At 42.8% G+C, this 24,257-nt stretch overlaps 1 protein-coding gene and 1 long non-coding RNA gene across 2 annotated transcripts in view; one reads left to right on the top strand and one right to left on the bottom strand.

The window, feature by feature from the left end:
• LOC150005227 (uncharacterized) overlaps positions 1-24,257 on the bottom strand; it is a 392,161-nt gene that overhangs the window by 95,128 nt on the left and 272,776 nt on the right. The gene's annotated exons all lie outside the window — the stretch shown is intronic.
• GLB1 (galactosidase beta 1) overlaps positions 1-24,257 on the top strand; it is a 76,485-nt gene that overhangs the window by 23,039 nt on the left and 29,189 nt on the right. The window contains exons 3-10 of the mRNA XM_090284434.1: positions 362-512; positions 1,045-1,105; positions 2,217-2,311; positions 3,881-4,061; positions 6,720-6,778; positions 8,063-8,184; positions 8,271-8,311; positions 13,304-13,416. Of these exons, the coding sequence (XP_090140560.1) occupies positions 362-512; positions 1,045-1,105; positions 2,217-2,311; positions 3,881-4,061; positions 6,720-6,778; positions 8,063-8,184; positions 8,271-8,311; positions 13,304-13,416 (823 nt within the window). The remainder of the gene's footprint in view (positions 1-361; positions 513-1,044; positions 1,106-2,216; positions 2,312-3,880; positions 4,062-6,719; positions 6,779-8,062; positions 8,185-8,270; positions 8,312-13,303; positions 13,417-24,257) is intronic.

Here is a 24,257-nt window from a genome sequence, read left to right as displayed (position 1 = left end):
CTACCGCTTCCTACTTTAGCACAGGTGTGGCCATTTTTCACAGCCTTCTACAGGCATGTGTATAATTTTTAGATAGCATTAATTTGTGTTCATATAATTCTGTATCTTTTTTAAAAGTTGAGCAGCAAATAGGAATAGATACTCTTTGTGGGTCATAAACTTGAAAATGTCCCCCTCCCTCAAGTTTGATTCCCTTGGGTAGCCGCTGTGAAAGCTCAAAACAAGGCCTCTCTCCCAGAGGCTGCCCAAGGGAGAGGTCTGCATCCTGCAGGCTCACCGTTCTGCAGACAGTTCAGAAACTCACGTGGGGCATCTGGACCCTTGAGCTCTTTTCAGGAGGGTGCTGTGTGTGTCTTGGCAGATACGTGCCCTGGAACTTTCACGAGCCCCAGCCAGGACTATACCAGTTTTCGGAGGACCATGACGTGGAACACTTCATTCAGCTGGCCCGTGACCTGGAGCTGCTCGTGATCCTGAGGCCTGGACCTTACATCTGTGCAGAGTGGGAGATGGTGAGTGTGGCCAGACAGGGCTCTGCCTGCCTGGTGTGCACGACAGGGGGGCTGCCAGGCAGGGGTCAGGGGCAAAGGGAATTAAAACAGGTTCACTAAGTCTCTAATTCCAGAGAACATGGAGCCTGTCCATGTAGCCAGTGCAGGTATCTTTTCCCTTAGGTGCCTAGGCAGAGAGGAATGGGTACGAGTCAGAGGTATAGGTCCTCTTGGATGGTCACTCACATAACTCACTTTCCTCACTGTAAAAGCAGGTAATGGTGTGAGCTCTGTCTACCTCACAGGGTAGCTGTGAAATTAAGTAGAATAATCTATACTCTCAAGACATTGCATTCATGAAGAGTGATCTTATTTTTACCATGATTTAATTTCTGATTTCCCTGAAAGTTCCCAAATCAGAAAGCCCAACTCAAATAGCACTTCTCTGTGAAACTTTTCTCCCCACGCTGCTAGTAGTAATTTCTGTCTGCCCTGAGCGCCTTTCATGAAATGTACCTTATAATGGCTTCCCTTTTTGTCTTTCCTGTCCTAGGGAGGATTACCTGCTTGGCTATTAGAGAAGGAAAATATTGTTCTCCGTTCTTCTGATCCAGGTACGCTGTTCCAGATGTCTTGAGAGAATTTATGAAAGCTTAGGCAACTTACATCAAGACCATCAGCTGTTTTAAAGGCTGGGGTACTTCTGTACAAACGCTTCTGAAAAGTTTAATGAAAAGTGTTTATCGTCATCTACAAAGAACACCAGACATTGAATGTGTAGGAAATACGCTTTCTTGAATTACTTGACCAGATCTTGCTGACAAACTCATAACTCCCTGAACTGGCATGGTGCCCTTTTTGTGGTTGGCCAACTGACTTGAATGCTTTCTCCTCCTACATTCTTAGAAAATCGCAGGGCCAGTGATAGCATCTAGCCGATCAGCATGGCAGGTGTCGTGACTGGAGTGGTATCACTGGAGTAGTTGGTAGCTGCAGCGCTTTCTAGTCTACTTTTGCAGAATGATATGTAAGTGTAGGCCTTTGTTTCTTATCTTTGGATGCTACTAGAAATTGTTTTAGCTGGAAACCCTGATTAACTGCATTTTTGTCTTCTGAAGATTTCAGTTTCTGTTGCTGGTGGTGGTGATGCAGTGGTCATAGAGCAGCTGACATTAAGTTTATTGTGCAAAAGGCTAGTGTGTTACTCTCTGTGCACATTTCCTTCTGCGTGTATTCCCCACACGTTTTACATCAGCGTATTGTTAGTGTTTTCATATGTATTATGTCATTTAATCCATAAGGCAGCCATATGAAGTACATACTTATTTATCCCCATTGGACAATGTATATTTACATTTATCGGAACTTAATTGTAAAAAGGAAAAACACTACTGTGACAGAGAGGAGACCACACCATTCGGTCACTCTTTTCTTCATTTAACACACACTGGCAGGATGCTTCCTGTGCTCCAGGCTTTGTGTCCTAGTGACAGGGACAGACACCAGGCCTCCTGGTCCTTGTCCATGGAGAGCTCAGCTGAGGAGACGGCTCCTTGCAAGACAACTTCTATCTGACCCTTCGTGCATGTAGCTACCGTTTCAGAAGGTAGTTGTTGAATCCAGTCCATTCTGATCTCGGCTGCTGGCCCCCCGGGGGATAAGGCTGTGCTGTGTCTATTTGCACTAAAAGGTCCATGATGGTGTTAAACCGGTCTTGTCTTCCAGATTACCTTGCAGCTGTGGACAAGTGGTTGGGAGTCATTCTGCCCAAGATGAAGCCTCTCCTCTATCAGAATGGAGGGCCAATTATAACAGTGCAGGTAACCATGGAGCAGAGCCTAGGCTGGCAGTGGGGGAAGCTTTCATCCATTCACAGTGTGTACACGAGTGATGCAGACCTGGGCTTCCTAGGTTTGTTTCTCTAAGAGGCAATGCCACAGATGGTGCTTTCATTTAAATTGCATCTGGGGGAGGTATTACCATTTTTTAATGCCTGCTAGGTACCAGACTCTGTCCCTGGATGCCCTTTACATGCTATTCAATTATTTCAACCCCTGTCTCTTTTAAATGAAGAATATCAAAGAGATTAAGTGACTTGGCCAAGGTCACCCAGCTGGCAGGTGCTAGAATCAGCATAGCACTCCGGGTCTGCTGTAGCCTGTCTCTTTTTCTCATCCCATATTGCGCTTTACATTTTGGAGGGAGATTTCCTTAAAATTTTTTTCAATGCCTTTAAATTTTTCTTTTTCTTGTCAGTTCATGCTGTGTGGATAGTTTCCTATCTGACTCTCTTTTTCACTTCATTCTTATGTCATAAGCATTTTTTCACATAATTAAAAATTCTTTACACACCAGATTCATGGTTGCCCTCTTGACCTTTGAGAGTTCCCATAGGTGCCTCTCAGCTCAAAAGCCTTCCCAGTTGACTTCACTGGTATGCACTTGGCTCTTAGAACGTTTGGTTAGTGTCTGTTTGTGAAGCATTTGTGGAAGTTGTCCCTGCCCAGGTGTATCTCTAGTCTCTTCGGCTCCCCACATGTCTGCCTGGCAGCCAGGAGGTCACATCCCAGGTGTGTCCACATCGCACACCTACAGAGTGGTTCTAGAATTGAATAGAGGCGGCTGGGTTAGTAAGAAAGAAGCTGACATGGGTCGCCAGTGTTTCCGTGTGTGGGAGTTCCTATAAGAGTTGATTTCTAGCTCCGTCTTGATTCAGCCTAAGGGGCGGAAGGATGAGTTTACTCAGTTCACCAGGCTGGTGTTTTCTTTTGGTGCCCAGAGAGTTTGAAGAGGCCACCAAGGAGCTGTGTCTGCAAGCAGGACAGAAATGATTCCTACCAGCAGGCCCAGACCCCTGCCTGAGGGTGGTTAGGGCCCTCAACACCCTTGTCTGACAGCCGCAGGAAGCCCTGTCTAGACCTGTACTGTATATTTGTATATATTTACTGTGTGTGTGTGTGTGTGTGTGTCTGACTATGCCAGATGCTTACAGTGGTTACTTCTGGGTAATGAAAATAACAGATGATTTTTCCATTTTCCTTTCACTTTCCTCCATTTTCTAATATTTCTATCATGGGCAGGTATCACTTATGTTATGTTTAAAGGACCTATTATCTATAATAGTATAGACTATCACTACAATCCAAAAATGAACATGGCAATTTTTGTTTTCATTTTTTTGTTTCTGGGTGGAGAGGTAAGTTTTTATGCTGAGTTGCTTGATAAAAAATGAATTTTGAGGACTGAGTACAGGGAATACTTTGGCAATCATTAAGCCTTGTTATGTCAGTATAGACACTCAGGTATTTTATCCAAACAAAAACGTGCATTAGAATGACTACATTGGAATCTCTGATTTTTTTACCCTCCTTTTTTTTTTTTAATTTCAGGTTGAGAACGAGTATGGCAGCTATTTTGCCTGTGACTATGACTACCTGCGTTTCCTGCAGAAGCGTTTCCACTACCACCTGGGTAATGACGTGATTCTGTTCACCACCGACGGCATAAACGAGAAGCTTGTGCAGTGCGGGGCACTGCAGGGGCTGTACGCCACCGTGGACTTTGGACCAGGTTGGTGTTTGTACCATAGGAACACAAGCCCCGCTAAGGCCAGACGCGCAGGCTTGGGCTTTCCACTCGGCTCTGGGCAGCTGTTGTGTTAAGTGGCATGGGCTTCTGAATGAGATTCCTCACATTCTGCTTTACCCAGTAATAGGCGAAATAGAATAATTGATCAAGGCCCCCTCCATTGCTAAGATTATTTTATTAAAGCGGATTTGGTCTTTAAGACAAGAGCTCTGTTTTCAGTGCTGACGGAGGTAGCCTTGAACCTGGAGTACTGCTGTCTTGGGGGCGGGCTGGCCCAGGAGCTGTTCCAGCTGTGAGAAGCTCTATCCTGAGGCTGTCGCCTTTCAGGCTCTGTCTGGGACAGGCTGCTCTTCTCTGTCCTCCATGTCCTCCCAATCGTGCTGGATGCTCGGGATCCCTGTCGTGGCCACAGTGAACTCTGATGAGGTCAGTCAGCCCTGGAGGGCAGGGACTTGCCTTACACTTTCATTATCCTTCTGCGTAACTCATAACACTACAAACTGTCATGGGCCAGAGGTGGTTTGGTAAATGCCACAGAGCTTATCTTGTCTGACTCATGAGTGCATGTAAGCTGCAAAAGCTCCACAAATAAAAGTTGGGGGAAGGCGTGGGAGGGGCAGTGTGACTAGGATGCTTCTGGATATAATAAATTTCTGGCTGTAACTAAGAGAGTCTTCACTTAGGTTGAGAGCAGCTTTCATAAAGGATACCACGCTGAATGCAACATGGAGTCCCGAAAAGGATCCTAGACTGGACTTTCCCCCCTTTCTCTTTATTTTTTGCTATAAAGAACACTGTTGTGACCGTTGAAATCTGAATGTAGTATGTAGATTAGATTAGATAATAAGATTGTGTCCATGTTGATTTCCTGGTTTTTAATATATGTATCGTGTTTATTTAAAGGCGGCCCTTGCTCTTAGGAAAAGCACACTGAAGTGTTTAGGGGAAAAGGGCCATCATGTCTGCAACTTATTCTCAAATGCCTTTAAAAATATGTACATTTTTATATGGAGAAAGAAACTGACCAAGTACATATGGTAAAATGTTGACAGTTGGAGAACCTAGGTTAAAGGAACATGAGTTTTTGGCACTATTCTCACAACTTTTCCCTAGTGTGCAATTAATTCTTTAAAAAAGTTAAACCCTCCCTCGTGCGCAATTAATTCTTTAAAAAAGTTAAACCCTCCCTCGTGCCCCCCCCAAAAAGGACATTCTTCAAGTAGCATAAAGACCCCGCTGCTCTTCTGTCCCAGGAATAAGACACTCCATGCATGTTGCACGTCCAACACTTTCTTTCTCCTGAGAAGGATGTAATTGCATTTTTAAGGAGGTTCTTCTGCATTGCCTAAAAAGAAAAGAACCGGCTTTAAGTGAAGTGAGTGTTTCTAGAAACACGGTGCACTGCTCAGAGCATTGGGCGATGAAATAACTCGTCTCCCAAGAGCTGCCCAGGAAGTGCCTGCTGGTTTCCTCCTGCTTTCACACCTCCCATCACACTGTCTTCTGTTGGGAGAAACAGATGGAAGATTATCACAAATGTGTTATGAGGATTATTTGGAGGTGGGGTGACGGCAGGCTTGCTACCTATGGGCTGAAGGACAGGCCACTACAAGGCCAGTGTACGTGGGGCAGGTGGGCTTGTGGCAGCGTCATTGGTGTGGCAACAGGGCGTTGGATGGTGGTCAGATCATGGGGAGAGACTCATGAGAAGAGAAACTAAAGATCTGAACTCCACCTAATGCTTAAGGGTGAGAGTTTCACAGCCATAGGGTAAAATGCAATGACATTATTTCTCGATCGGCACATTTGTTCCTGAAGACTGGTCTTACAGAGAAGCCAAAGCCCACCCAAGAGCAGAGGGTAATTTGGAGGTCCTGGCTGATGCCACTGTCACTCTGTGATACATACTGTGAAGTCCGGAATACCTGAATTGGGAAGTTTGGGACCAGGATATCCTCTGCTCTGTTGGGAGAGACACTATACATGCTCATTCTTTCACTGATGTAAGGCAGCCATGACCTCTCTGTGGAGAAATTCTTTCTCTTTTTAGAGGAGGAAGGGAGAAGAGAAAACATGGGAAGACAAGACACAGGCATCCTAAGGAGTATTGCAGAAGGAAAAAGGGAGAGCCAGAAGCCAGTGATGCACAAATTAAAATTCAGAGATACTCCATTATTTAGGGATAGACACGATTAGACCACATCCATCCCTTTGATCCATTCATTAATTGGCAAATAATTGTGGTGCTATTATTGTGTGGGGCACTGTGGAGGCTACAGGGAAGCATCTTCAGAGCAGGCCCATCCTGTGGGGAAGCATCTGGGTCAACCAGATGTCCATGTGAAGAGACGCTTGCATATGACATGTCCAGGCCGTGGGGAAGAAAACACAGGTGAAGTGAAATCCCAAGGCAAGGCAGTCCTGAGAGGCCAGGGGGACCTGCTCAGAGAGAAAGCTATGTTTTGTGGTCCCCATACATCCATTGGTCTGAGTGCAGCCTAAAGCTAGCTTAGAGGCATTTCAGGCCCATGGGAGTGTGGGGAAGCGCTGGGGCCTCAGGTTCAAGTCCTACAAAGGGCTCTTTTTATTGAATTTCTTATTCCCACAACTGATCTTTCTTTTCCTTCTGATAATGTTCAGGTACCAACACCAGAAATGCTTTCCTAATCCAGAGGAAGTTTGAACCCAAAGGACCCTTGGTAAGAATCGGGAGTGGGTGCGAAGTGACTGCTTGTACCAACTTCATTACAGTTGCTGAGAGAGAGGTTACATGCTGTAGTAGGGACATAGCCCCTTGGACATGTGAATGACAGCAGCAGTAATGCCCCTGCTTGAGACTGAGGCCCTTCCCTGGAGTGGAACACAATGGGGACTAATGTGAATGTCCTGCCATGTACCAGGCTCAGGGTTCTTGCCTACTTCATCTCATTCAGTCCTCATGGCAACTCTCATAAGTAGTTATTGTCTCCATTTTCAATGAGGCTCAGGGACCATGTCACTTGCCCAGGATTGTACAGCTAGAGTGTGGCAGGACCGGGATCTGAATTCAGGTCTGTGTTTCCACCTTCAATGTGCTTATGAATCACATAGGAATCTTGTTAAGATGGAAACTTCTATCTACTGGGCTGAGGTGAGGCCTGAAATTCTGCATTTCTGACGGGCAGCCAGGTGGCGTTGGGACGCGGGTTTGCTGACCACACCTGGAGTTGCTGGGCTTTGTGGCATGCTGTGCCAGCAGCTAGGAGGAGGAGGAGGTGGTGGCAAGGTCCAGGCAGGTGCATACAGTCTATCAATCCCGTGCTCTGCTCCTCCATTCTCCACACAATTTGTTGTGACTTGGCCCTGTTTAAGGGCTTGTGCGCTGTGCCTTCTCTGCAGCAGGTCAGGCGGCCCCACCTGTGTACAGACCTTTGTGCAAAAGAATCTTTTCTGAATCTGGCCTGTGGTCAGTGAGCAGTGCAGAACCCACACTCACAGCCTTTGGGTGGAGCCATTTCCTGAGGTGAGGAGGCCCCAGAACATGTCCAGATTTCTTCTTCCTTCTCTAGACCAAGGCCTTGGCAAGGTAATGCCCAGGAGAAACGTGAAGTGCTTGGGGCCTGTCTGCAGAACACTGGGACAAGTTGATCTCACTTTAAGTCAGCCTGAACTCTGAAAGCCAAAGGGTTCATTTAGAGATAATTATATTATAACCATATTTTTTGCCATCTGATTCTTTTGCCCAACAAACTTTCCTACCGTATTTAAACTGGGGATTGGCTAACAAAATGTTGATGCAAGTGTCACTTTTCATGAATACTGAGTTTGGGCAATGCTGTTACTAGAAGTCCTCATTGGTCCCCCAGCTCTGGGTTGAACAGCACAGTCAACTCCCCCTTCTACCTGTCCCTTGGTGGGGAACTGGGGCGACAGTGACAGGGTGATAGCCCCTCATGTGAAGGGCATGACTTGATCCTACGCTCCATGTCCCTTTCTCTTTTTAGATCAATTCTGAATTCTATACTGGCTGGTTAGACCATTGGGGCCAACCTCACTCCATAGTCAAGACTGAAGCTGTAGCGACCGCCCTCTATGAAATACTTGCCCTTGGAGCAAATGTGAACATGTGAGTGTTAATTTCTGGAGGGGAGGGCATTCCCCAGAGCTGATGACTCACAGTGAAGTACTGTCTGTTCTCCTCTCTCCTTGTAGGTACATGTTTATAGGTGGGACCAATTTTGCCTATTGGAATGGTAAGAGCAATTTCACATCTGTTTGTGGAAGCTTATGCTAAAATGTTTCTGGTGCTTGATTTGGGGGGCTTGTGCCTACAGACAGTTTTATTTTCTATTTTTGTTTGTCTTCTGCTTTCTCCTATATTTTCAAATATATAAGAATTGCCTATATAAATTAAGAAATCATTTTTCTTTTTAAAAAAATTCTAAGGGTCATAAATTGTGCATTTAAGAATCTTATTGTCTTAAACAAGTCTGTCCAGGCAGGCCTCAGTCAGTCATTAGTTATAGCTCACTTGTGCACATGTATGTGTTCTGCTGTGGTCTTTCTTTTTTTTTTTTTTTAACTTTTTTTGTGGTAATATAATTCACATATTATAAAATTCATGATTTTCAAGTGTGCAATTTAGTGGTATTTAGTATATCACAAAATTATGCAACCCTTATTGCCATCTAATTCCAGAACAGTTTTTTATCAGTTCATAAAGAAACCCCATACCCATAGAAAAACAAGAAAGAAAGAAAGGAAGGAAAGAAGGAAGAAAGAAGGGAAGGAAGGAAAGAAGGAAGGAAGGAAGGAAGGAAGAAAGAAAAGAAAGAAAGAAAAAGAAAGAAAGAAAGAAAGAAAGAAAAAGAAAGAAAGAAAGAAAGAAAGAAAGAAAGAAAGAAGAAAGAAAGAGAAAGAAAGGAAAGAAAGAAAGAAAGAAAGAAAGAAAGAAAGAAAGAAAGAAAGAAAGAGAGAAAGAGAAAGAAATCCCGTACCTGATAAATTCCCCACTCTCCCTCCACCCAGTCCCTGGCAACCACTGGTATATTCCCTCTCTATGGATTTCTCTAGTCTGAAAGTTTTATATCAATAGAACCATACATTATGTGGTCTTTTGTGTTCAACTTCTTTCATTTAGCATTATCTTTTCAAGGTTCATCCATAAGGTAGCATGTATCATTACTTCATTCCTTTTTATTGCTCAGTAATATTCCATTGTATGGATATACAGCATGTTGTTTATTCACTCATCAGCTGATGGATACTTGGGTTGTTTCCACTTTTTGGCTATTCTGAACAATGTGTGAACATTAATGTATAAATATTTGTTTGAATCCATCTCAGTTTTCAGGGGTGTATGCCTAGGAGTGGAATTGCTGGGTCACACTATAACTCTAAGTTATACATTTCTATATGATCTTATTTTTTTGGTAGGAAAAATGATGACAAAATTCTCTTCATTGCCATTAATTTTTACAAAGACAAACCATGCTCTGTTGGCCTTTCTCTAAGCCTCATTCCCTACCTCTCTTTACATCTGTATTTCTCTCTCTGAATCATTAAGGATGCCCTACTATTGGCTTTTGAGGGGTTAGTTTGGACCTAAATCTCCTAAGGTCTCTAATTGTACACTATCTGCTCTTAATGTGTTTTCTCCTTAGAGCTGCTTCCTATTGGGCGGGGTGGGGTGGGCTAGGAGAAGGCTTAGCTTACGAGTATTGTTAATGTTATTACTATTGTTAGAGCCAAGAAATGGAGAAATTGCAAAACTCAACTGTCTTTGGTTGAAAGATAATGTGAAAGGTTGGTAAATGAAGTTTTAGACCATCTCTGTGTGTCTCTGTCTTCTTGCTAGAAACAGTTAAGACTTCGGGATGCCTTTTTCATTCCGTAGCTAGGAAGTCTGCCTAGCTTCCATTCTTGGAGTTTAGACCACTCATCCAATCCAGGAGTGAAGAATGATACATTCGGGAACTTTACTATTCATGATATAATTTTTAAATATCTTATCGTTTTACTTAAAAACAAGAGTCCTCTTTTTTAAAAAATTAGATAATATGAAAACTACCACTGAGAAAAATAGAACTTGCCTTTAATCTCCCTTGCCCCTTGCCCTGCCATAATTAATAGAAGCCTCTTTTCCACGTGTGTTTTCCCATTTAGTCCTCATAGCAGTCTCATCTGGGCTATGATTACTGACTCACTTGACAGCTAAGAGAAGCAGGGTACTAAACATTGGGTTTGCAGGGGGTGGAGCCTGGACCAAACTCAGGCCTTGGAAAGCTGGCCCTGGGATAACCCCTTGCAACCTGAAACCCCCACGTCAGCCCCCAGACCGGCCCTTCTTGTGGATGCCAGGCCTCTCTGACCTGCCGAGTGACCTGGTCTCTTTGGGGACGTGAGGGAGAGTCAGTCTGCTGCTCAGCAGCTATTCCTCAGGCTAGCTTCCTGATGTGAGAGAAAAGCATCATGAGCTCATTGCCCGTCCTATGCAAGGTCAGTGCACACGTTCGTGCTTGCATGTGTACCACGCCCTGGGCCTGTGTGTGTCCCCACCTGTGAGGGGGGCTCCTATGGGCTCCAGGCTGCCCTATGCGTCTCACACCATGGGGAGAGCCGAGGTGAGTCTCGCTGTTTGTTCGCCTTCCTAGCTCACACCCCCTGACATGGAGAAGAGGCTTCTGTTTCTCTAGGACACTATGATGGTCTGAAAACATCTGCTGGTAGAAATAGAGCAATGACTTATTTTGCCAGTCCACCCTTTAGCCTCCTGGCCAGCTTCCCAGCCTGGGTTCCCTTGGCCTGTCAAGTGTGCTTCCAGAGGTCACACTTCTTCAGCTCAACACAGCAACTGATAGAGCTCCTCTTCAGTCCTGGCTCGGGCAGGGGCCTCCTGTCAATGAGGCCACACCTACTGCTGAGGTGCACGCAGTGTCTAGTGCAGCGGTCCCCAGCCTTTTTGGCACCAGGACCCAGTTTCTCCATGAATGGGGGCTGGGGGGACAGGAGGCGGAGCCCAGGCAGGGGGCTTCCCTCATGGCCCAGTTCCTAACAGGTCACGCACCAGTACTGGTCTGTGGCCTGGGTGTTGGGGGTCCCTGGTCTAGTGTGCAGGGAGAGATCTAAGTGAGAAACACTGTCACTGCCACTTTAGAACTAGAGGAGGGACCACAAAGGAGAAGGAAAGCTCCTTGCAAAAGGGATGTGGTTTTCTTTCTCACTGCCTCTCACGACAAGGGATGTGTTTGATCATCTGTATCCCCAGAGACAGGTGCACCTGCTGGCAGGCAGCTAGCTGTCTGGTGAATAAGAAACGGGGGGAAGAAATATGACCAAATTGATTCAGCTGATTTAGGTATTTGCAAATGTAGATTCTGTGCAGAGAACTAATGAAGAAGAGCCTTTAGGGGATGACCAGACGCTGGGCCTGGCTCGTGTGTCAGTGCCACCACCCATCAGATCACCCAGGGTGGATCCATCATTTGTGAGCTGGGGGACCATTCGAAGGAATTTGTTACTAAATCATTCGTGAACTCGCAGATTTAGGGCCTCGTTTACCTAAAATTCAGGTTGAGATATAAGACTTTTCTAAAATAATTTTATTCTCATGCACTTCCATCACCAGGTGCCCCCTGAGTAGAAGAGAAAAGGGTGGCACAGAGCCTTGCTGGTCCACAGACAGCAGCATCTGCATCACCTGGGTGCCTGTCAGAGATGCAGTGTCTCAGGTCCCACCCCAGAGCTGCTGGCTCAGAATCTCGGGCAGGGTTTAGGAATCTCTGATAACAAGCTCTCCACGTGACTCCGGTGCGCGGGTGAATTTCTGAGTTCTGGCAGTCGGTCACAGCCCTATATTGCACACAGTCTCCTACCTATGACTATCATGTGTGACAAGGTTGGGGTCCTCTGTTCTAGACTCTGCTCCCACAGCCATAATTGCAAGACCATTTGCTTTCTGAGGCTTTGTGTGTACACAGCACTGACAGTATTCGTTGCCCTCTGTTGCAGGTTGCGTTCCCTGGGAAACAGACTCTGAGATGACCCAGCAGAAAGTTTATTAAGCTGTGCTGTTAAGAGCACACAAACACCTAGGAGAGAGTGTGGGAGGCAGGACTGAGTGAAGGGAGATGGTGGGCTGTGATGGAGATTCAAAAGTGGCTCAGCTGATTCTAGATGGAGCTCTCAATGGAGCTGGGATGGCCTGCTGAGTGAGGCAAAGGGACTGAGCTTTTATATCCACTCATCGGTCAGTGTTGCATAGGGGCTATCCTGGGAGGGTTGTAACTGTCAGTAAGGCAGCCCAGCAGAGACCAGTGACCAGAGAGGGACACATCTGAGAGCCATGAGCAGCCAACACTACAAGCAAGTGCCCTAGTCCTGAAGGCGGATGGGAGAGGCATACCCCAGCACCCTCTCTAGTCTTTGCCAAGGCCTTAGGTTACATTGGAATCTGTGTGGGTCCATCTGTGTGTGCGGTCACCTCCCACTTCGTTTTGTCTGATAACCCTCAGTTGTTTGCTGCTTGCCCTTGGCCAAGTCACCCGTGTCTCCACCACTGACCTTTTCTCAGCCACACAGTTCAAGGTCATGAAAAAGATCACAGGACTAACCGTCAGAGATGCGGGTCATGTCGTTAGCCCAGCCGTGACTGGTCATGATGAGCAAGTTTTGTAGAGAGTGTCAGATTCTCCACTTGTCCGGTGGCAGTGGCATCTGCTGCTGTCACAACTGTGAGCTCTGCTGAGAGTGGATAGGGAGAGTGCTCTGTAGACTCCAAGGTGCTTGGCAAGGGCTTCCTGTAGAAAGAAACTAATTTCTCTGAACCTTGTATTCATCAGGGCACCTCTGTGTCAGTTAACAATTGGTTCAAAGGTGTGTTTTATTGTTATTTATTTATTTATTTATTTATAAAGTCAGATTCTTTGTTTGTTTTTATTTTATTTATCTGTTTTTAGAGAGAGGGGATAGGAGAAAGAGAGGGAGAGAAACATCAATGTGCGGTTGCCTCTCACTCGCGCCCCCAACTGGGGACCTGACGTGCAACCTAGTCATGTGCCCTGACTGGGAATTGAACCAACAACACTTGGTTCACAGGCCAACACTCAATCCACTGAGCCACAGCAGCCAGGGCTCAAATGTGTGTTTTATTTTCTCCCTCCATAATGCTGAGCCCGTGAATCCCAAAGAATTTGTCCCAGGCCAGGGCCTTTAGTAGTAACTATCTGCACATTTTTGTCTTCTAGGGGCCAACATGCCCTACCAACCACAGCCCACCAGCTACGACTATGATGCCCCCCTGAGTGAGGCAGGAGACCTCACCGAGAAGTATTTTGCTGTGAGAGATGTTATTCGGAAGGTGAGTGCTTTGTACAGGCTGTGGCGGGCTGGGCTTGGCCAGAGCCTGCCTTGGGCTCACTGAGCTCTATAGATGACTTCCTAGAGCCTCTGGGTTTCAAAGGACGGACGAAGGGAGGCATCAGATACACCTGGCCTTAAGTCTTGGCCTCCATCTGATGGCGGCTGAGCCTGTGAACAAGGTATTCCATGAGTATTCATTTTTAAAACTGGACCTACAACCCTTGGTTGTGTTGTAAGGATTAAAAGAACCCATGTTAGGCATCATGTTGTCCAGTAAGTAATGGCCATTACTATTATTGATACTAAAGGGAAGAAAATGTGTGTCCTATAGAGCTAAAATGTGTAGGAGAGAAACTCCGTGGGCATTGGAAGCGAGGTGCGGATGTGAGCTGTCTGCAATGCCTCCCTCATTCCTCTACCTGGGACAGTGTTTGCTGCTGCTTCTGGCCTGCCACCTGAACTGCTTAGTCCTGCTAACGGTGTGACCTTTTGAGGCATCGACAGCACCAAGGTGGGGTTTCCTGCCTCTGCTGTGGGTTTAAAAAAAAAAAAAAAACCCACAGTTTTTCTGCTCAGTCACCTGAGTTTTGAAGTGAAAAAAAAACACAGGTTTTTCTGCCTATAAATGGTATGGATGGTATGGACTATTTTTTTGTTTAAGTATGCTATAGTCTCAATTTCAGCCTAAGGGTTAAAATCTGTATTAAGAAATACATTAAACCCATTGAAAAATATGATCTATACTTATCTAAGAATCTGTCTATTTCAGTAAACTTTCCAATGTATGGTTAAATGTTGCTCATGTGGCTTGTTATGGGTGTGATCACTGCGGACTTTGTAGTGATAATGCCCAAGCTCCCTCTTTCATGTCTGTTCTCTAAGAGCTCTCTGCTCCTGCCTTTATCATTTCTGTCCTTTATTGGAAGCTTAGTTTTGTAATCCAGCCTTTCTCCTTTTCTAATATGAATGCTCAAGGTCATACAATTTCCTTCAAGCACTGCTAGAGCTCCATCTCATAAGTTTTAATATGTAATGTATTTATTATAGCTTGCTCCTAAACATGCTTATTTTGATTTCTCTTTGACCCTTGAAATGTTCAGAAGTGGGTTTTTCTATTATTAAATGTAAGTATTTGTCTAGTTTGTTGCTTTCTAACATATTTGTATCTGTTTAGAGAATACAGTCTGTATGATTGATACCAATCCCTTAAAGTTCATTGAACCTAATCTTAGAGCCTGGCGTATACCAATGTGAACAAATACTCCATGTGTTCTTGAAAAGACTGTAGGTCTTTTACTTGTTATATAATCTATATATGTGTTCATTAGAGTAAGCTTCTCAATGGGGCTATTGATATTTTTGTTATCTTTTCTGATTTTTTGTCAGTTTATTCTATTACTTATTGAGAGAGTTGTTTATGTACTTCTCTTTGTAGTTCTGTTGCTTTTTACATTTTTTAGTTCTCTTTCACAATGCTTTAATCTGAATTTTTTAAATATACATATCCTTTTTTAATGAGTCCCCTGTAGCTGGATTTTTTAAAAAAAATCTAGTTTGAACATTTTCATCTTTTAACTGGTGTATTTATTCACTCTCATGCATTATAATTCTGGCTACACATCAATTAACTTCAACCATCTTATTTTATAATAATAGATATGCCCATCTTTTCTGTTTTGTCTTCCCTTTATTACTTTCTTTTAAATTGTTTGCATTTTTATTTCCCTCCTTATTTCACCTCTTCTCCCCAGTTTGGAAATTATTCACTATATTTTTATCTCATTAGTGGTTACCTATTGAAGTATAAAATATGTACCCCCCCCAAAAGCACAACTCATAAGTGTATGACTCAGTAATTCTATACAAAATGAACACACCCCTGAAACCAACACACAGCACCCCTGAAGCCCCCATGCTCCTTTCTAGCCATTAACCTTCTTCCATCCCCAGAGTTAGCCATTGTCCTGACCTCTAACATCATAGGTTACTTTTATTTTGTTTTTAACTTGATAGAATTAGGCTCACACAACATGTCCTCCTAGATGTCCAGCTCTCAAAAAAAACTTAAACATTCAATTTTAACTTACAATAATTTCAAATTAATCGATATCTTTACTTCCTCCATACACCCAGAACTTTATCTCACATTAACTCAGCCACATCCCTCTTGACATACATGCTATTGTGTCATGTATTTTTGTTCTCTTGCATTTATATTTCTAAATACATTCTATTTCTCTCTTGAAAAAACCTTATACTGCTAGAATTGTTTCAGACATTGATTTTATCCACATTGTTTATTTACTCACAAATAATTTTCCACAAATATTTAGCAAGTTGCCTCTATATGCCAGGGGCGATTTTGGCTGCTTGGTATATATATATATATATATATATCGTCGTCGTCGTCGTCGTCGGCAGCCGTCCGTCTCAAGAGACGATGGTGTAGCTTCTTAAGAGTCTATCTGCAACCGCCGAGAATGGTTGTGCAGTCCGACTCGGGAGTGACACGGTATCTGTCTCCTCCCGTGTTGAATCGACATCTTGCGATGACGCTGGAGTGTCCTCTCCAGTGAAGCTGAAGCTACAGAGCCTGGGCAGGGTGATATGGAGGGTCTGCTGTTGCCCATGCAGCAGACCCCCCCTCTCTTCGCAGCTGAAGGGTCCAAGGGAAAGACGGAGTCAATACAGCTTGGCTTCAGGTGCGCCGCAGGAGTTGCCGGTGTTGACTACAACGTCAAACCGCCTTAGGGACTCTGGCTCCGGATTTTCTGTCGGGGTTTACTCCCTTAGCCTTTCCCCTGAAGAGGAGAGGTATGCCGCAAGGCAGCGGAGGTTTTTTGGAGTCAGAGTTTTCCTTCTCTGATATATATATATATATATATATATATATAGGCCTCCTTGAGAATCAGGTGAAGCTGCAACCGAGATTTTAAGGTGGTGAAAAGCCATGGGGGATGTCCAGGGCCAGAGCAGTCCATGCAGAATGCAGCCTGGGAAAGCGCCCGGCCTCTTTAAGGACTAGCAAGGAGGCCAGGATGGCTGGAGCCCAGCACGTGAAGGGAAGAGTAGGAGGAGATGGAGTCCGAGAGGTAACGGGGAGCTGACCCCACAGGGCCTCAGGGGCCAGTGTGAGACTGGCTTTTACTCTGAATGAAATGGGGCGTCATTGTAGAGCTGAGCAGAGCAGTTGATGACTCAGGTTGCAATGTTGACCGTAGGCAGTGGGAGGCAGGGCAAGGGGTAGAGAAGAAAAACCGTGGAAAGGGTGAGGACTCGTGAAGTTAATGGGAGCTGGTCGTATTCAGACTCTAATGGCTGCTTCCCCACTCTAGTAGTGTAAATCACTTCTCTTGGAGTGCTTTAAATCTTCGATTCCCTAATTTACGTTTAAATGTTGAGGCACGTGGGATTTTTGTAACTGTTGTTAAGAGTGAGGTAGGGATTCAACTTTATTCACCTCTGAAGTGACTAGCTGGTTATCCCAGAACCTTTTCCTGACTTATCCATCACTTTGCCACTGATTCGATGTTCCCATTTTGTGACCTACATAATTTCTTTAAGTATCTGGGTCTATTTTCTAACTTTCTTTTATGTCATTGATTTTTCTTTCTCCATTTAAAAAAATAATAATTTGTTTGTTTGTTTGTTTTATTTTTAAAGAGAGGGGAAAAGAGAAAAAGAGGGAGAGAAACATCACTTTGTGGTAGCCTCTCACTCGCGCCCCCAACTGGGGACCTGACATGCAACCTAGTCATGTGCCCTGACTGGGAATCAAACCAGCAACACTTGGCTCGCAGGCCGACACTCAATCCACTGAGCCACAGCAGCCAGGGGGGTTTTCCTCCTTTTAATACCACTGTAAAAGGAGTCTTGTATTTCATTTTATTTTGAGATATTTGTTCTTAAAATGCGAAATGCTTAAAATACTTAAATATAAAAAATATATATTTAAATATATAAAATAATATTGCAGACGGCCATGTACACAGTACCTAGATTTAACACAAGTTATTATGAAATCTTTGCTTCTGGTTTTTAAAGAAAATAATGTATTACAGTTATGGCTAGAACTTCAGTCCATGTTTCTTCTCCTCCCTTCTCAGAGGTAATCGCTCTCCTGAAATAATATTTATCATTTGCCTACACTTTTGTGCTTTTACTACAAATGCATGCGTCAACATATAAAATATATTTAATTAATTTTTGTCTTTTAACAACTATATAGGAATATTCCATTGTGATTAGATTATAATGCCTATGGACTTATTTCTTTTGTAGTCTGTTGCTTCCTCTCATGAACCATTCAGGTTATTGTTTTTTTTAATAGATTTATTTAGATATAATTCATATAGCATACAGTTCATCCATTTAAAATACACAATTCGATGTTTTGGTATATTACATTATTAATTTTTTTAACTTCTGACGTGTATATAATAAAATTTGCTATTTTAACCATTTTAAGTGTACAAATCAGTGGCATTAATTACATTTATAATGTGGTATATTCATCAGTGCTATCTATTTCCAAGTATTTCCATCACCCCAGATAGAACCTTTAACTATTAAGCAATAAGTCCTCATTGCCGCCTGCTCTCCGCTGCTGGTTACCTTTCATCTACTTCCTGCCTCTGTGAATTTGCCTATTTTAGATATTTCACATCAGTGGAACCATACAAGATTTTCCTTTTCTGTCTGACCTATTTCATTTAGCATTGTCTTCAAGGTTAATCCACATTATAGCAGGTATCAGAATTTCATTTATTTTTATAGCTGAGTAATATTCCATCATATGGGTATGCCACATTTTGTTTATTTATCTCATTCACCTCTTGGACACTTGGTGGTTTTCATCATATGGCTATTGGAATAATGCTACACTGAACCTTGGGCCATGAGTACCTATTCCAGTCCTGCTCTCAGTTCCTTTGGAGATACACCTAACTGCGGTGTTACTGGCAGGTTTATTTTTAGAATAGTTTTCTTTCTGAAATAGACAGCTTTTCTTATGCCTTATATAGAAAAAAATCCAAATTGGATTAGGAAACCAATATTTATATGTGCTTTTTTGCAGAAAACCTCGCCTTATATTTGCCTCATTGTACCCTCGCATTTTTATTCTATATTTTTAGTTAGTTCTTTCCACCCCCATCCTCCACCCTCTGCAACTATCTCCGGTCTCTTTGGCACCTGGATCTCTTCTCATTGTCTAAGGTAAACCGTCACTGCTATACTCTCTCCTTCACGTACAGGTGACATTATCTCCCATTTCACCAAGAACGTTAATGCTATCGAATATGCCATGTTAAGGAGCTTGAAGAGAGTGAGGTAGCCAGAGATGCACTTCAGGAAGGGTATAGAGGGAGGCAACAAAAATGAATGTGTATTTAAATGAGTAAAAAAATTGTTACAGTTATAAAACTTTAAAAGATTAAAATAACCATGTTTGCGACCTTTGCCTCTAGACAAAGTGGAACCCTTTCTCTTGAGCACGGCTGATTGAAATTTATTTTTTAGTATTGATAGTTTACAAAAATAGAAAGCTTCACATTTTGTTACTGATAATGATATACAGCGGTACCTCCAGTACTCGCTGTTAATTCATTCCGGAACTCGTGACAAAGGCCGAAACCAAAGAGTACTCAACAATGAAGCATTTTCTCTAGTGCGGCGGCGTCATGACTCATACAAGTTCTAGCAGGTGTGACGTGTTCCCAGCAAGCACTGAGTGCTGAAACATTTTTTTTTCTTGTCAAAATGCAACAAGTACAAGGTTTGACGAGTTCTGAAGCCGACGAGTACCGAGGTATGACTGTATACATATTTAGGATTGTTATCAAAATTGAGGAAATCTCTCTCAAGTTATTTTATATACAAGCTGTAGTATTTGCAAGAAGTTTCTACAGACAGGTTCTGGCCCCATGCATTTCAGACCCTGTTTCTCCTCCACAGCTCGCATCCTTCTGAGGCGAGGTGCCTTCGAGCTTGATTGTACTGCAAGTGAGTCGGCATGTTGAGTGTTAGGAATAATGAGTTGGCAATAATTTACCTACTCTTGGGAGTGACAATGAACAATGTACATGTATAATATACCCAAATAAAATAAATGTCCTCCTCCACTCACGTTTGGTTGAATCCAGAAGTGCTTGTAGTCACTGTAAAGCCTCCTGGTGGAACAGGGTGTGTGCTACATGGAAGCTGGTGCAGAAGGAGACAAGGCTCTTAGCCTGTTGTGGTTAAATTATATTGGTTTTGCAGATTTTACAAAAACCTATAATCACATGAACATGCTGGTATGACCTTGCCTTGGGGCATTTCTGGATACAGAAAATGAGTTAGGAAGTTGCTGTAGTAACCTGGGAATGAGGTGGTAGGAGGGGCAGCAGGGAGTGGCGAGGAAGCACTAGATTTTATAGGAAGTAAAATTGGTAAGGTTTGGCAGTTGACTTAATGCAGATGAGAAAGAATGAGACATTGTTGATTTGTCTGGGTTCCAGCCTTCACTGGATAACTGGATGGTTATTTGGGGTCAGCTACTTAGAGGATCGAAGAGAAAGCACAGGCGGAGAATGGGGAGGGGGAAGCAAATTCGGTTCTGGGCTTGTTCGGCTCAAGACACCTCTGGTGATGTCCAGGTGGAGGTGTCTCTGCAGCAGGCCCCTCACTTAAGAGTGAGAAGTTCCAGAAAGAAGTCACCAGGACAAGCTCAGATTCTTGGGTCACCAGTGGAAATGGAAGCTAATGTGCAGGGAAAGTTGAGATTGAACATGGAGAGCTGAGCGAGAAGAGTGGTGGGCCAAGCAGAAGACTAACCTGGGGGTTCCAAGCTTCTAACCAGGGGGCACAGCAAGATGAACCCATGAAGAGCACAGATCCTTCAGAAACTAATGTAATTCAATAGCTTCTGATGGATATAGCTTTACCTCTAGTTATCTTTTCTCCCTTTTTGATATTTTAACTTTGGAAGAGAGAAAGAAACTACTTTAAAAGTTGGCTTGTTCTTATAAGACTTTGTAGGTGACCAGTTAGCTAGTCTGTTAACTAGTATTCAAAATATTTGCTTGCATCGACAGAAACAATGGGCTTATATAGCTGTACCAGCTTCTTTCCTTCACCAAAGACTTACGAAGTGGAATGGGTCTATTCTTTGATCCATTTCTAGAGTTAATTGACCGGTGATGGACAATATCATTCACTGACGTGGACTCCCAGGGATGGCAGCTTCCCCCTAGGCTGCACAAGCCTGTGCTCAGTGGTGAGCTCTCTTCAGGGCATATGACTCTTCAGGGCATGACAAAACTCATGACATTTGCATTTTCTAAGGTATTCTCTTTGGTGTGGGTAAACTCAACCAGACATGGTTAACACTTTGACCTCAGGGATGAACCATAGACTGTAGGGCAGCACCCTTCCTCCACCCCACTAATTCCTAAGATGGGCAATGGTGAGTTTGTTTTTGTATGCTTTAGAATGAATTTAAGACCCAATTTTTAAAGAGTTTTCCATCAAAGATAAGAATCCAGCTGGCTTTTTGGACATTCATCACATTATAGTTGGAGGACCTTGATATTGGAGTTGATCTTGGGATTCCTTGAGGTGGTTATTGGAGCTATGGGGGTGGGGTGGGGACTGGGGATGAGAGAATGCTACTGTGATTTTCAGTGCTTCAGAAGCTTAATGAAGTTTGAAAGTTGACTCAGGACTGGTCTACACAGGCTGATTGATTGTTTTTCTTGGTTTTTAGCTGGGTGACGTTAGCTCAGTGGGCAGACACAAACTGTCTCTTGTAATCCATGGTGCTGGTAGGAACAGTGTTTTATGTCTAATAAGTAAGGATAAAAAATGAAAATACTTAACAAATCTTAGTCTTTTAAAGCATCACCTGCACCTGTGTGGCACTAGTCTTTTTATTTCCTACAGACATGGCTTTTCTAGTCTATCTTCCAGAGTGATTTCTCTAAAATACTGATCTAGTCAGGAAGCCTTCTGTGACTTGGCCCCTGTTTTCCTTAAGCCTCACCTTTGAATTCTCCCCTTCTTGTATGTGATTCTCTGGCCTTAAAATGAAGGTACATAAACTTCCCTGAAAGGGACGGTGCTGCTTCTACCTCCTGGCTTCTACACATGCTGTTTCCTCTGGCTTTGTCCATCTAGAAAATAAGGACACATCTCAGTTCCCTTCTCTGGGGAGTCACCTCTGATCTGTCTTTCTGCAGTTAGTCACACTTTGCTTTCTGCCACTACCTTACAGTATAGAAATCTTGAATACACTACTCTTCAAAGTGAGTTAATTAACTTGTTTGCACACATTTCTCACTCTCTGTTAGAAGCTGCTAATATCCCCAGTACCAAGCATAGGACCTGACACAAAGTATTTTTTAAATAACTTTGTTACCTGAATGAATGAAAACAGAGATCTTGGGAAAAGATCTATGGAATTCCACTGGAAAAAGAGCAACTTCCTATATTAAATTTGTCCAGCTAAGTAAGTAGGATAAGAAGCAATATTTGTGATTAGTCTGAAAACTATGGTTAAAGCACAAATTATTATGGAGAAATAAAGGTTCAGAAGTATAGTGTTTTAGTATATTTGTCTATTTCTTTTCTGAAACATAAATTAGTTGGATAGAGATTAGGATTTTTCTATATGATAATAAATGAAAAGAGATAAAATTATTAAAAAGTAAATGGAGAAGATTGTGGCAAATGGAGCAGATGGAGACTTGATATTATAATGAGTTCATGCCACATCAAGATCCAAGTAGATAATTGGGCAAAAGACATAAACAACAGTAGGCACTTGATGAAAACTTTGGCATGCACTACATTAAGAATCATATAAAATGCTCATATCATTTGACCAAGTAACCCCTCACTTGGGGCTTTATTCAAAATAAAATTAAAGCAAGGATAATGCTATACCTATGAAGTTGTTCACTGCAACAATATTTTTACATTAAAAACTGGAAAAACTAATATTGAAAAAGTAGTTATGTAAATTCTGTCATATCCATTTGACTATAATATGCAATAAATAAACTTATTGTCAATATTTGGTCATGCCAAAATACTTTTTATACATGGCAATAACAAGTTACAAAATTATCACTTACCTTTATAGTATATATGTACATAAGAGGAAGAGAGTGGATTTTGTGGCATGTTTTTGTTTTAATAATTATGTTTTGAAATTAATAGAAAACACCTTCTATTATTATTACAACAATTAAGGAGGTAAGACAGAGCAGTAGGAACAACAGTAGGAATAGAGCCCAAAATCCCAGCTCCTGCCCTTGTCTTCTTTATGATCTTGAGCAAGTTTCTCAATATCGGGAAATATAATAGCTATGAGAGTTCTTGTGAGTAGTATATGAGGCAACAAAACTGGCATATAAGGGCCCCATCAAAGTTAGCTAGATGTCGGTTGAATAAAGATGGCTGTGCAATGACTTTTTCTTCCAATGTGGTCAAAGAGGTTATAATCCTAGCTACATTGGAATTCACTTTGACTTTAGGAGTTAGCTAGGACATGGTCACTGCTATGAGCAGGTAAATAGGGGACCTCAGAAAATGAATAACACTGCTTCCAAGTCCCCTCTGTGGCTTTGTGTCTTCTGCTTTTATTGGCCAGATTGTGGGGTGGAAGAGGAAGGGGCGAGCCGACTGCCAAAGGAGAAGGAGTGTGGTCTAGACTTCATGGAAAGCTGGGAGCAGAGATCTTAACATCTTGCTCTAAGATCAACAATAACTCCTTGGCCTCACATTCATTTTAATATGAATCATGATGATCATTTTAATATGACCTTTTAAAAACTTCACAGAAATATAGCTTCACAGAATACTGGAAGTACAAAGGACTTTAATGAAGCCGACAAAACAGGAACTGTCCATACATGAGACATTTCAAAGGATTTCTGGGAAACAAAAATAGGAGGAGGGGTGCCAACTAAAGAAGTGGGATGAGGAGCACTAGGTCCCCAGTGATGGTGGGAGCGTTTATAGGAACAGGAAATAGACTGGCCTTAAAGAACCCTGGAGAACCAGGGCCCTGGAAGTACAGGTGTGACAAAGGATGGAAATGAAATGGAACTGAAAATGGGAAGACTAATTAAACTTTATATATTTCCTGTCAGGTACTCCACTCCTTTGCCCCACTTTCAAATAGACTGCCCATCAGGGAAGCATTTTTCTACTAGTCAAAAAATCAGATCTTTTTTCCTTCAAAAAAAAATAGTGCTCAGCCCCAGAGCAAAGACCCTACATATTACGTCTGACTTCCTGCAAATTACTCGAAGACCAAGATCCCGGCTGGTCAGGCTTTGCTCCTGTGCACAGAGCAGGAATGGTGTAGAAAAGATAAGGCAACTGCTTTTCGTTTGCATCACCATTAAAACTGAATGGACAACCCAGGATGGCCAGGTGTTTGAGGACATCCGCAAAGCCTGCAATGGGAAAGAAAACCAAGATGAAATAAACAGAAAAGTAACCCCAAAGGCAACAGAGAATTCAGGAGACAGGAAAAAGCTTAAGCAAAAAATGCCATCCCTGTCAAATTTATATTTGTTAGCTTTGAGAAGATATTGCATCTGTAAAATAAGAATGGGATGCTTTGAAAACGGAGCCATTAGAGAACAAGAAAGAGTTATTGGAAATCTCCTAGGAGTTAGAACCAGAAGACAGAGATGGAAATTGGAAGGAAAAGTTGAGAGCTTTAGAGGAACAATCTAGGATGTCTATCTTATAAGAAAGAAAAAATGGAGAAAAAGAAAATATCAAAGAAACAATACAGAATTTTTTTCAAAACAGAAAAGAATATTTGAATTGCCAGCATGATGA

The sequence above is a fragment of the Furipterus horrens genome, unplaced genomic scaffold (assembly GCF_987537825.1).
Source record: "Furipterus horrens unplaced genomic scaffold, mFurHor1.1.pri manual_scaffold_7, whole genome shotgun sequence".
NCBI lineage: Eukaryota > Metazoa > Chordata > Mammalia > Chiroptera > Furipteridae > Furipterus > Furipterus horrens.
The sequence above is the reverse complement of the archived record's forward strand: the minus strand, read 5'-3'. Positions and strand labels throughout refer to the sequence as shown.